General features: G+C 50.8%; 6 protein-coding genes across 6 annotated transcripts; 3 read left to right on the top strand and 3 right to left on the bottom strand.

Annotated features, from left to right (window-relative positions):
* Window positions 1-672: 672 nt before the first annotated feature.
* L3040_009270 (uncharacterized protein) lies at window positions 673-1869 on the top strand (the record flags this gene model as incomplete). The annotated part of the gene is made up of 1 exon (XM_007290354.1): window positions 673-1869. The coding sequence occupies one exon, from the start codon at window positions 673-675 to the stop codon at window positions 1867-1869; it is 1197 nt and encodes a 398-aa protein (XP_007290416.1).
* A 514-nt stretch (window positions 1870-2383) lies between these two features.
* L3040_009271 (uncharacterized protein) lies at window positions 2384-3684 on the bottom strand (the record flags this gene model as incomplete). The annotated part of the gene is made up of 3 exons (XM_007290353.1): window positions 2384-2646; window positions 2702-3126; window positions 3203-3684. 3 exons carry the CDS (start codon window positions 3682-3684, stop codon window positions 2384-2386), a joined length of 1170 nt encoding a protein of 389 aa, XP_007290415.1.
* A 1632-nt stretch (window positions 3685-5316) lies between these two features.
* Window positions 5317-7099, bottom strand: L3040_009272 (uncharacterized protein; the record flags this gene model as incomplete). Its single annotated transcript, XM_007290352.1, has 4 exons — window positions 5317-5622; window positions 5716-5916; window positions 6032-6380; window positions 6429-7099. 4 exons carry the CDS (start codon window positions 7097-7099, stop codon window positions 5317-5319), a joined length of 1527 nt encoding a protein of 508 aa, XP_007290414.1.
* A 336-nt stretch (window positions 7100-7435) lies between these two features.
* Window positions 7436-7984, bottom strand: L3040_009273 (uncharacterized protein; the record flags this gene model as incomplete). Its single annotated transcript, XM_007290351.1, has 1 exon — window positions 7436-7984. The coding sequence occupies one exon, from the start codon at window positions 7982-7984 to the stop codon at window positions 7436-7438; it is 549 nt and encodes a 182-aa protein (XP_007290413.1).
* Window positions 7985-8396: 412 nt separating this feature from the next.
* Window positions 8397-9224, top strand: L3040_009274 (uncharacterized protein; the record flags this gene model as incomplete). The annotated part of the gene is made up of 1 exon (XM_007290350.1): window positions 8397-9224. One exon carries the CDS (start codon window positions 8397-8399, stop codon window positions 9222-9224), a length of 828 nt encoding a protein of 275 aa, XP_007290412.1.
* Window positions 9225-10609: 1385 nt separating this feature from the next.
* L3040_009275 (uncharacterized protein) lies at window positions 10610-12343 on the top strand (the record flags this gene model as incomplete). The annotated part of the gene is made up of 3 exons (XM_007290349.2): window positions 10610-11033; window positions 11081-11236; window positions 11289-12343. The coding sequence occupies 3 exons, from the start codon at window positions 10610-10612 to the stop codon at window positions 12341-12343; spliced, it is 1635 nt and encodes a 544-aa protein (XP_007290411.2).
* Window positions 12344-12684: the final 341 nt, after the last annotated feature.

Genomic DNA, 12684 nt, shown 5'->3' on the forward strand with positions numbered 1-12684 from the left:
GCCTCGGCTCGGCAGCACCTGCACCTACCACCTGCACCTGCACCTGCATCTGCATCTGCACCTGCACCTGCGCCTGCACCTGCCCCTTTCCCTTCGGAGTCGTTCGTTCGTTCGCTTAAGACTGCCCCTGGACTCGACAGTTTGATCAATTGCTGACTTTATACCGAGTATCAAGTGTAAGTGTATATATAGATATATACTTATACATACATTTACTAACAAGACTTTTATCCATTCGACAAGCAAGTCAAGCTTATTTCAAGCAAATTTCAAGCAAAGCAAAAGCTTCTTTCTTCCTTTCCAATCGGCGCCAAGACAACTCGTACCGGTACCGGTACCTACTGTACTGGACAGTACGGTACTGTACTTCCCCCCGTCTCGAACAGCTCCACGTGCCATCGCACAGGCAAGTCGAGCCGGCGCAGATCTCAACTTCATCCCCATCCGCCCACCCCCTCCCCGCCTTAGCTTGCCTTGCCTCGCTTTGCCTTGCTCCTCACTCACTTTACTCACTCCCTCTCACTCACTCACTCACTCACTCACTCACTCACTCACTCACTCACCCATTCACACCACTTCTCAACAGACCATGGACAACGATTCCGTAACTGTGCTTCAACGACGACAACAACATCACCACCACCACCAACAGTATATACCAAAACCACGCTCATGTCTTTGACGATTAAGCATCTCAACTCGGATGCGTCGTTCCTCCTTACCTTCCAGCCGATTCCCTGCTGTCCGCCCTGCCCAGATCAGCAAGCGAATTCCTTCAAGATCCTTCTCGACCCGTGGTTGTCGGGTCCGTCGAAGGTATTAAATTCCAGGTTTTCCATCGTAAGGCACAAATTCGATGCGTGTGTTCGGTCCCTGAACGAGCTCGACGAGGTCGATCTAGTTGTTATATCTCAATCCAAGAGCGACCACTGCCACAAGGAAACTCTCACGCAATTACCACGTACCGGAGGGAAGACTCTCATCCTCGCTGAGCCAGCTGCCGCAAAGCTCATTCGAGGCTGGAATTACTTTGCTCCCGAGAAGGTCATCACTCTTCCCAAGTTCGAAGAATCCAGACCGTGCAAGCGTTCAGCAATCTATCGAATCCCCATTCCTTCGGCCTATCGAGATGGCAGGCCTGGCGAAGTCACCATCGCCTCCCTCGCACAAAAAGCAGATCTCACTCGGCTTCACAGCGCCATTGGTATTACTTACCTCCCTCCCGTTGACGAGCAAGTCCATGAGATGACTCCTCCAGCCGCGCCAAGCTCGAGTATCTCCCATACTACTGGAGATCGAGCACTCTCACTCATCCACGCTCCCCACGGCATCAGCTACAAGACTCTTCGCCCCTACGCACGCTCGCATCTCATCCCTCAAGAGGCTTTCCCTCTCACGGCGCTCCTTCACTGCTTCCACCGGATCCAAAACTCATGGTACCTCGGTGGCAACATCTGCAGCGGCCTCCCAGGGGGAATTGAAGTGGCCCAGAAGCTGCGTGCTCAAGTCTGGATCAGCGCACATGATGGGGAAAAGGATGTCCGAGGCCTAGCAAATCGCAATCTCGTAGTCCAGAGATTCGAGCGCGAGGAGGTCGAAAAAGAGGTCAGCCCTCGCGGCGACAAGTTCCCAAATTCGAGTGGTACCGAAGCAGTTGTCCTGGGGGTTGGGGAGGAGATGTACTTGGTCCATCTGCCGGGGAACGATGATGAGTACAAACGAAGCTATATAGGATGCACCCCGATCCACGTGGGAATTGGCGAAAACGTGGCTGCCGGTTTTAGAAAGAACGTGGCGAGGGCCCAACCTCATAACTTGAAATGCTACAACCCCCGCAACTCCCTCGTCCAGCAGCACTTGCTATGCTGAAAAAACCACTCTCCGGCCCTACATTACGCTGTCTCCCCAACGATCTCGAGCAGAGACGGTATCTGCATCTGCATCGGAGAAATTCCTCGTCTGCTCACCTGCCCCTACGAGCTTCTTGTCAACTTTAGAAGTCACGCAGGGCGTCTGATCGAGACTGTTTTATTATCCTTTTGTCTGGTCTCGAAATTGGTTTGTTGAAAGATGGTGTGGAAGTCGTAAACAGGGCGATTTCGGACAGCGAATGGCGTTCGATTGCTGCTTCGGCTCCTGGGAGTTGCTTGCCCTTCTGTTCCGTTACGATACCCCTGAGGCGTGAATTTGAAGCCGTTAGCCAGTGAGGAAATGATTTATGCGGAAGTAATCTACAATAATCGAGTAATGGAAAGACTGGAAAATATAATTTCAGCTCTTCAAAGATCGAGCGAATGTGAGATGTCAAGCCGACAAACGAATTTCCAGAGCAAGTATGATCCGCGACTCTTTTTCCAATCCTGCAATTCGCGACAGTTGATTCCTACTTCTTCGCCTTGGCGAGCATCGCCTCCCTCATCGCTGCTCTTGCACTCCGACTTCCACCCAGCTTCGGCCCCCTTGATTCCTCTTCCTTCTTCCCACCGGGGCCTCGAGATGCGGCCTGCGCCGCCGCTGGCCTCCTCCTATGCTTCTGCGAAACAGCATCCAGGAAGTCCTTCCTGAACGCTTCTGCGATGCGATCATCCGCTGCCTGGTCATCATTGAGATCTTCCGGCTCCGGTGCTGGCTCTTCGTAGATTTCCACTGTATAACATGTCAGCTCTGATAGGCGCGGGACTTTGGTATAGAGTGTGCTTACGTTTGTTCTCTCGCAACACGGCCTCCACGAGCTGGTCTCTCTTGATATCATCGCTACCCCGTCTTTTTCGGGGCACCCAGACACTTCCATCCCTGTTCAATCTGACCTTCTTCTTCTTCTTTTTCCCTCCCTCGTTCGCCTCCTCCTCCTCCACAATCTCTCCGTTCAGTCTCCGCTGGGCATTAGTCGTCCGCTTGATATTCCGATCCCTCGCCTCATCGCCCAGGTCGATCTCCTGCAACTTCCCAATCGAAGCCGGCTGTCTCTGCGTCTCAGGCAGCTTTCCCTTCTCCCGCATACCACCACCATCACCCACATCACCCATCGGCGCACCACTCCTCGTACTCAATGCAGACTCCAAAGGCTGTGCAAGCGCGCCCTCAGCCGCACGACGTTTCGCCAACTCGGAATCTATGTACGCCATCCTTGCTTCGTCAGTCACCATTCATCAACCCATCATCAACCCGGCGAATACAGCAGCAGCACAAGGGGGCGACTCACATGTGCCGATTCACATCCCCCACCGTCCCTGTCTGGGGCGCGAACACTCTAATCACACCTTTTCCCACCCCTTCCCCATCCACCTTCTCCTCATCACCGCCCCGGACCATCAGCTCCCCTTCCTCATCGCGAGCCACATGTCCCAAAGCCCTGAACTCTACGCCGCCCCCGCGCGCCTTATTCTTCTTGCGCAGCCGCAGGATCTCCGCCACGGACAAAGCTGATGCGCCGTCTTCTTCTACTTCGTCTCTGCCCCTGCCAGACGCCGTCGCACTCGCGGCCGAGATCAGCTCGTCGAGGCTTTGCGCTGGTGTGGGCGTAGGCGCTGGTTGTGAGAGAGCAGAAGGGGTTGTATCAACGTTTTCGGTTGCGATTTCGTCTTCGGTCGTGCGCTGGCGGTAGATCTTGCGCTTTTTGGTGGGCCGGAAGAGGACCGGGTCGGCTTTTATTTGATCGGCTGAGGGTGGTGGAGGGGGGGACATGTTGTCAGTACTAAGGGAGACGGTTTGTTGGTTTGAAGATGTCAGGTCGGTCGTGGTTGTAGACGCGAGCTGCTGTACTACGTATTGTAATTAGCTCTGGTGGGGCGGCCTCTTGGCGAGTTGTCCGTCCGGTTTAGCAAAAGCGGACACTTCAACTCCTGCTCGAATTCCGTCTCTGTAATCATCAGTCCTCCTTCAGTCTCCATGCAATTCGAGAATGTTGGATTATGGGATATCGATTCAAAATCCTCCCGCTTGTGTGAATCTTGCTTCAGTCCGGTGAATCCTATATGGAAGATCTACATTCTGCGCTGGTCACTATGCTATTAGCACACTATTGCTACGAGCACTCCTCTATGCTTGCCGCTCGCTTAACCGACTTTTTATATATTCCCATGCCCGTGGCTGCGACTGCTGTCAATTACTCGGGACGTTCTGCTCTCAGTATTCTTGTTCTTTTCCCCGATCGCGAGAATGATTGCTCAGACAGCATTGTTTTCGCCCTTTGTTTCTCAACCGATCAGTGCGCTGACTGCGCAGAAGGCCAATCGAAGGTATGCTGGAGCTACGATTAACATACTACGTATCGGCACATTTGTCTTTCTGTTCTTCTTACTTATATCGAGAATCATCTGAGAGTAAGTACAAAGTCGAATTTACGCTTAGCTAATTATTTATAGTATTGCAAGTCTCCTTTGCTGGTTATTCAGGTTTGTCCATGTGATGCTTGCCCTAGATAGAGATATCTCATATACACAGCGCGTTTTGCTTTTCTCAACTGTGTCGGCCACCAGCGCGACTCTCCCTCCAGGTTGCTAACATATGGCGAAGGAAAGGGTTTTGGCTCTAGCCGTAAATTCATGCTTATCTCCTGCTTTGATCATTATGCGGGCATAGGAATTTTCGCAACACCCTCAGACCCTCCCATGACTTGTGAAGCCCTTTCCAAAAGCAGCTGGCTTTTCTCTGTCTACTATACACGATAGACTTGACGTGGATACATACACTAGAGCGTCGTATTGCCCCGGATCAACTCCAAGACCCGCTGATCGCTGTCCCAATCTTTGTATGCTTCGTCCGACGAGCCCTTCGGCTTGACGATTTGCAAATCATTTACGATGAAGTCGATCGCGAGTCTGACTCACTGGCTCATCCCGATCCTATCGAGGACCATCAAATATCAAGGACTTGGGATCCTTCCTAGGGATTGAAGCGTGTCTCTCGGGTGGAAAGTATCCCATTCTGGATGTTGTAGATGTGGAGTCAGACTTGACCAGTGGAAATTAAGCATTTTTTCTTTGGAAACAAATAGCCGATCTACGTGAGGAGGAGATGTAGCCAGACATGAGATCACGGCTCTGAACTGTGCTACCATGGGAAGTCGTTATGGCCAAGGGTGGAATGCAGGGGACTGCTCCCGGCAATTTCTAGTAGAAATTGGCCAGAGTGGAGATACAGCCCTCGAGTGTAACGTACATACATCCCTCGGCCAGATAACACTAACGTTCCCGCTATTTTTCGAGAGCTCAAAGCATAATATTCCATAAATCGAGGGCCGTCAATAACCCATGTGTTCGTACGCTAATAGTGGAGCATAAACATCTCGTTACGACTTTCTCATCGTCCCAGTTCTTACGGGGTATTAATCGATATCGAGCTGGCTGATGAAGTATCCAATCGCTCGTCAAAGTGTAAGATGACAACCTCCTGACTGGCGTTTTCCCCTATGAGCCACCGTTCATCCCCATAGATCTTGCCCATGGCAAGTAGCTGTTGCCAGAGGTCGTCTCTAAGGGAAATCTCATAACCTGGTCCTGTCATGTGCACTTTGGGTTTGAGATTGATAGAGATGGTTTCCAGGATGAAGCAGTGTCGGGCTGAGAAAACAACTCCAGCGGCCGAGTCTACTGCCTGCGTGATTGTGAGATAGGGAAATTCCTGTCAAGCTCAGCCTTTGTTATCAGGAGATATATTTTCCACGATGTGGTAAGAGATATCCTTGAATATCACCAAATCAGTAGGGGATCTTACCTCATGTCTCCAGCACGGAGCTGAGTTTGGATATCGAGTATCTGGTTGCCTTTCACAAAAAGACAGATTGGCATCGCCATCTGCTCCACACTCGTCTTGCCATCGAGGACCTACATGGAATGGAATACCAGTGGTCTTAACTAGGTGCAATCTTGGAGGATCGTGACTGGCCTGATGACCTACGATCCAACGATGGTCCTCCTAATGTAGCCGAGAGTAAGCTGCAGCTCGATCAAACTTATCTGGGTGGAAGTCGTCAAGTGAGGAGAAGATCAGTTGCAAATATGTATTATAAAAGTTTCGGGCCTTAGCCTACCTCGACGACGTAAACGTGGTTTTCGTCCAATTCTAGACAACGCAGCATCGGAGTTGAGCGTTGCCGGATTTTGTAGAAATCTAGATGAGCAAACGAAAATCGTCTAACGCTTCGTGGCCCCTCCACATCTTCATCGGGTTTGAGGGTTCCTGAGGGATCTTCACTTGGCTTGTACGAGGAAGGAGACGAGATGTCCCAGATAGCCAAGGACTCTATTGGTTCATCCTCTCCCCAAGCGCTTCGGTTGGGTTGCCAAATGTAAAGAGCGTAATGTTTTGCTGTGTGTGTGCTGAAGAAACGGTCACGAGAATTCAGGGGTATACCCAAGAAGTGTATCTTCCATTCGTTCCTGAAGAATTTTAGAGATTGGCTGCATGAATTACGTTGAATAACTGACCGAAATGTAATGTTCTCTGCGCAGTCTGTAGCTTTCTTCACATCATAAGCCGTCGCAAAGTGCCTGTATACCTCCTCATTCTCGTTCAACTGGTGATATGGTTCATGCTCGCACCACTCAACAACGAGGACATTCTCATTCAGCCGAATCCTCCTAACAATCTTGTTTTCTGATCCGATCTCTATGTTTGATTTGGCCCGTGTACGGAGATCGTACATCACATAGCTCTGTGCCTCGGCTGACGGATAGATCAATATCCCATCATCAAACGTCCATAGCGGGTCTAGATAGTGAAAGGGCGCTGTTTTCTCCTCAAATTGAAGATGTCGATGCCAAGGTGAAACGGGAAAATATCTCGACCAAGCAGGCAGTAGAAATGACTTCCCCAGAGGCAGCGCTTCGATTTTACTTGGAGTGCCTGATCTGAGGTGATAATACCTCCCAGACACTCTGGAAAAGTCCTGAGCCCAGTTTTGCGAGGTAGACTGGTCGACGCATCGCGACTCTCGTGATCTTGGGAAGTGTTGAAGAAGGAGGTGGCGACTCAGGTCTGATTCGATGAACGCTGCATGGAAAGACTTGGATACCCGGCGGCAGAGTATGAGGTCTAGGGGAGACAGGTATTGCACGATGATGCGAAATATATCGTTTGGTAAAGTGGTGATATCCATGGTGAAAGTTATCTGGGTAAGGGGGACATCATACTGAGACATGTGAGTAGCGAGATGTTCGGAAAAGACGGAAGGTCAACCTCAAAATTCCGGCAGAAAGCTAGGTCCAAAACAAAGGGAATGTGATATAGATAATTACTTGGCAAGAGATAAGACGAGCCGATGTCCAACCGTGGATGCTTACTTGCTAGATGTATGAGGTATCGTCTCAGCAGTAATGTGTGTATATGTATATATATATTGGATGCACATTGCCGGCCAAAATTGCCCGCTAGAAACCGACCTTGAGCAATAGCTATACGCACCGTACTATGATAATTGAAATCATGCTCAAGGCTATTTCCTCGCCTTCAAGATTTCTGCAATAGCCAGCAGACCTTCCTCATCCGACATACACAACTTCTCGATACCACAACTCATCATCAAGTTGTCGACCAACCCTCCTTCTTTCGCGCCAAACTCTTCTACCGACATGCCTGCTCTATCTCTCAGATGCCCATCGTCGGCCCTCTTTACAGTTTGAGCCTTGCCAACCTTCTCGGGGTAGCTTTTCCCTCCATCTGTGGTGTAGCCCACAATCACTTTCCCTAGAGCTGCTCCGACTCCCATCTCATAGGCCGTCCCCACGTCCATGGATGGTCCTCTAAATGGGGTCATATTGGCCAAGATAGCGTCACATGAAGAAATGAGTTCCATGTTGGCCGTTCGGATGGCTGCTGCGTGAGCGATGCTTCCAGGTTCGCTTGTAGAGATCGTGTTATCGAGAGGGAAGAGGCCAGTGAGCCCATACTTCGTGCACTTAACTTTGAGTCGCTCGCCTCGCTCGATGGGTTTGGGCTCGAAGACATCCGGACCAGCGAGGTAAACTCTTGGTGAAGTACTCATTTTTTCATTGATAGGGGATGATACAAACTCGAAGGACTGATATCAGGTGTAGTGAAGTTGCAAGAGGAATTTGATCATTTGACTTGGCTTTTCGAAGATATATCCACGTGATGTTCCGGCCCACGATGCAGCTCGTTCTCTTTGAACCACACACTCTCAATTTTGCGGATGAACGTGATATGCACGTGCAGAATGTACATTGGCGTTCGTCTAGTGTTTCCTCCATAGCCTATTTCGACACCAACCCATCTCAGCACCTACTGAATGTCGAAATTTCAGCTCACCCAACAGGTTTAAGGAGGAAGGCCATACAAATGCTCCGCCCGACCTCAGATTGGAGCTGCGGTGGCCACCAGTCATTCGTGCCTATCTAATACACTATTTCCTCCCAGCTATCATCCAGTCAGCAACTATGACTTCAGTTCCGAGAGACGTTCTTAAATTCCCTCTTGCGAGCAGAGCCTTGCTCGAGTCATATCTCCCTCCAGTGGACCAATCCCAGAATGATGGCCATTCATACCCATTTACGACTGTCACATTCGCAAACTCCCTCGATTCTCAACTCGCCCTCTCTCCAGGCACTCAGACCGTCCTCTCAGGACCCCACTCCAAAGCCATGACACACTACCTTCGTTCGCGCCACGATGCAATTCTCATTGGTGTCGGAACTGCAATCGCAGATAATCCTGGCTTGAATTGTCGCATTGAGGGGGTAGGTGGTTACGGCAGTGAGGGACTTGATGGGCAACCCAGGCCGATTATCATCGATCCCCAGGCGCGTTGGGACTTCACCGAGAAACACAAGATATTCCAACTAGCCAGGGAGGGCAAAGGGAGAGCACCATATATCATCACAACCTTGGCAAGTCCTCCCGCCGAGCAAAGAGCTATCCTGGCGAGGGCTGGAGGGAAGTTCATTACACTTGCACCCGCGCAAGACGTTAATCAAAAGCTGCTGTGGACAGAAATCCTCAAGGCCATAAGTATGGAGGGACTACGGAGCGTTATGATCGAGGGCGGCGCAGCTGTCATCAATTCTCTACTAGTCCCGGAATACTTCTCGGTCATAAGCTCTGTCATTATCACAATTGCTCCCACCTGGCTGGGCGAGGGAGGGGTTGTTGTATCACCTCCTAGGCGGACCGAGGATGGTAAGGCAATTAGTGCGGCAAGACTGAAGCATGTCGAATGGCATCCGTTCGGAGAGGACATTGTTTTGTGCGGTGATTTCAAAGAGTAATGGAAGTGTTGTCGGCAGACGATTTGGTCCCCAGCATCGGCTCGCTATCTTCGCTCTCGAAGATGTGCCTCTATTCAACTTGGTCTGTTCCAAGTCATACCAAGAACTGAATCACCGACATGTCTTGCTGGAACCCAAGAATTGAAAACTTGGCCGAAACGTCATTTGAGATTATGGCTTTTCAGGATGGTATGCAGGCTGCCCATGTCTCCTGGACCCAGTAGGTCTTCCAATACTATATAGTATATATTCCTCAATTTCGGCAACCGTTCAGTGTTTGATCTAGTGGAACTGTGCAAAGCTGAAGCTCTGCTAAGGCCTATATTCTACGTCCTGCAGGCAATATATTCTGCGTTGCTGGCACTCACAGCCAAGCATCATCACAACCACCCCTTTCGTATTCTTTGATTGTATAGTCTTCTCATACACGATGTTCCTTATGCCACATCGATGGCTCCTCAAAGGGAGGTATGGATACCTAGCCCTCTCAAATCCAAGAATTCTTCTCACTGTGGTAGTGAACCCGGATTCCCAGCACCGATTCCTAATTATTTACCCCGAATTTGCAATTACGCCACTCGGAACTCTGATATTTTTCTCAAAGACCGAGTGGACAAATTGACTCGAACAAGGAATCAGGCAGGATGAAACGTGCGGTTGGTCGAACTCTTCTAGACCATCAGAAGTGCCTTGGCAGTTGCAAGCCTTACTAATTATAAACAAACGATATTGAGAATGCGAGCCTGGAGATGTAGTGGAAGCGTCCCCAAGGAAAGCCAGGCCACATCGGCTGCAGACGAGACATATTTGAAAAGATCTAAAGCCCTCCGGAGATATACTTGGGCTACTCCGGTGTATATGTAGACGAAACGGGCGGATGGCTTCCAAAGTCTGTCTGAGCTGTTGGCTATGACTGGTTGGGCCTTGGTTACCAATAATAGGAATTTGGAGGAGAGTCGTTCCCTATGGACTTTCTTTTGTCCTGATTGGCAAATTAATATCTTCTTCTGCCTCATAATGAAATCTCCCCAGATCCAGAAGGCCGAGACTGAATCGAAATTCTGAATGACTTTGACGTTGATCTTACTCAGTCCCCGGGGCTCCCCACCTCCCCAGTCTCCCCCACCTCCCCACATCCCCACCTCCCACCCTTCGAGCTTGTGCCCGGCTTGGCCCAACTTATTCGGCTGAGCCGAAGAGCTACAGCTCTCGACCGCCATCTACCGACGTCAACTGTGACCTTTTCAATGTAGGTTTGCATTCCCTCGCATTGCCCTTTCAACTCTCCAAACCCTTTGAAAATGCGCCGAGTACTCACTCGGAGTGTCTCTGCAGCAGCAGCAGCAGCAGCAGCACGCGCTCAAGGTTCAATCTCAGCTTTCAGAATGGCACCCTCGGCATCTCAAAGCCAGAAGATCGCAGCTCGCCGACTCCACGCCACAGCACAACACCTCAAGCCCGTGGCCGCCTCGGCTTTCAGCGCAGACAACTACCCGACCACGCACGAGAAGATCCAGGATGTGCAGGACACACCCTACTTCATTGACAACAAGTTCGTGAAGTCGGAAACTACGCAGTTCATTGAGTTGCACGACCCCGCAACCAACAACTTAGTTACCAGGGTTCCACAAAGTACTGATGCGGAGCTCAAGGCGGCGGTAAAGAGCGCGCAGAAGGCATTCCCAGGATGGAGGGCGACAAGCGTTATGACAAGGCAGCAGATAATGTTCAAGTTCACTCAGTTGGTGAGGGAGAACTGGGATCGGTTGGCTGCTAGCATTACTTTGGAGCAGGGCAAGACTTTTGCTGGTAGGATCGATTGAACGCGATTTTGGCCCAAAGCTAATTATACGCAGATGCTAAGGGAGATGTCCTTCGTGGACTACAGGTTGCAGAGGGCGCATGCAACATTCCTCAGCAGATGATGGGGGAGGTATTGGAGGTAGCCAAGGATATGGAGACAAGAAGCTACAGAGAACCGTTGGGGGTTGTAGCTGCAATCTGCCCATTTAGTGAGTGGCTAGCTCTGTTTATGCTGAGATTGAGATTACTAAACCATCCTAGACTTCCCTGCTATGATTCCTCTCTGGTCGATCCCGATCGCTACCGCCACCGGAAATTGCCTCATACTCAAGCCCTCAGAGCGTGACCCAGGAGCGGCTATGATCCTCGCCGAACTCGCCGAGAAGGCTGGCATGCCACCCGGAGTCCTGAACATTGTTCACGGTGCTGCCAAGACGGTTGATTTCATCATCGACGAGCCATCTATCAAAGCCATCAGTTTCGTCGGAAGCAACAGGGCTGGAGAATACATCTTCTCCCGTGGATCTGCCAACGGAAAGCGTGTCCAAGCCAACTTGGGTGCCAAGAACCACGCTGCTGTCCTACCGGATGCCAACAAGCAACATGCTCTCAACTCGATTGTTGGCGCTGCTTTCGGCGCCGCTGGTCAGCGCTGCATGGCTCTCAGCACCCTTGTTATGGTTGGCGAGACTAAGGAGTGGCTCCCCGAACTCGCAGAGGGCGCAAAGGCCTTGAAGATCAATGGTGGATTCGAAGCTGGTGCCGACTTGGGACCAGTGATCTCCCCTCAAAGCAAGGAAAGAATTGAGCATCTCATCGCCAGTGCCGAGGAGGAGGGCGCGACTATCTTGCTGGACGGCCGCGGATTGAAACCCGAGAAGTACCCTAATGGCAACTGGGTTGGGCCCACCATCATCACAAACGTCAAGCCACACATGAAGTGCTACACAGAAGAGATCTTCGGCCCAGTTTTGGTCTGTCTCAACGTTGAGTCACTAGAAGAGGCTGTTGACCTGATAAACGCTAACGAGTACGGAAACGGCGTGGCAATCTTCACCAAGTCCGGAGCTACGGCGACCGCGTTCCAGAAGAATATCGAGGCTGGCCAGGTTGGTATCAACGTCCCGATCCCAGTCCCGCTCCCCATGTTCTCCTTCACTGGAAACAAGAAGAGTATCGCGGGCGGTGGAGCGAGTTATTTCTATGGGAAGCCGGGATTGCAGTTCTATACGCAGTTGAAGACGGTGACGAGTTTGTGGAGGAGCGAGGATGCTATCTCCAAGGCGGCGGATGTCGCAATGCCTACGCACAGTTAGACGAGAATGGAGGGTGGAGCGAAATGTAAATAACGATAAAATCGACTGATGATGACTTTGCGCTGTTACATGTCTCAATCCTGGCTGTGGACTTCAGCCAAGGGGTTTGGCACCTGTCTGTGTGTTTAGAGCTGCTGGGGACACAGATTTCAAGTGTCCTTCCGCTGGAGTTCGTCTGTGCATCTCGCTTGTTGAATAAGCGAGTCTGAAAAGGGGGAACATCAGGCCCCAAAAAACGAAGTCGCCGGGTTTTTACTTGGCTCAATCGGAGATGACCATTTAAATCTTTCGATGTTCCTCTGTTCAAGATATGCCGTGAGCACCCTCAACCCCATCCCGCC

The sequence above is a fragment of the Drepanopeziza brunnea genome (assembly GCF_022702325.1).
Source record: "Drepanopeziza brunnea f. sp. 'multigermtubi' strain 214-2 chromosome Unknown ctg19, whole genome shotgun sequence".
NCBI classification, from domain to species: Eukaryota; Fungi; Ascomycota; class Leotiomycetes; order Helotiales; family Drepanopezizaceae; genus Drepanopeziza; species Drepanopeziza brunnea.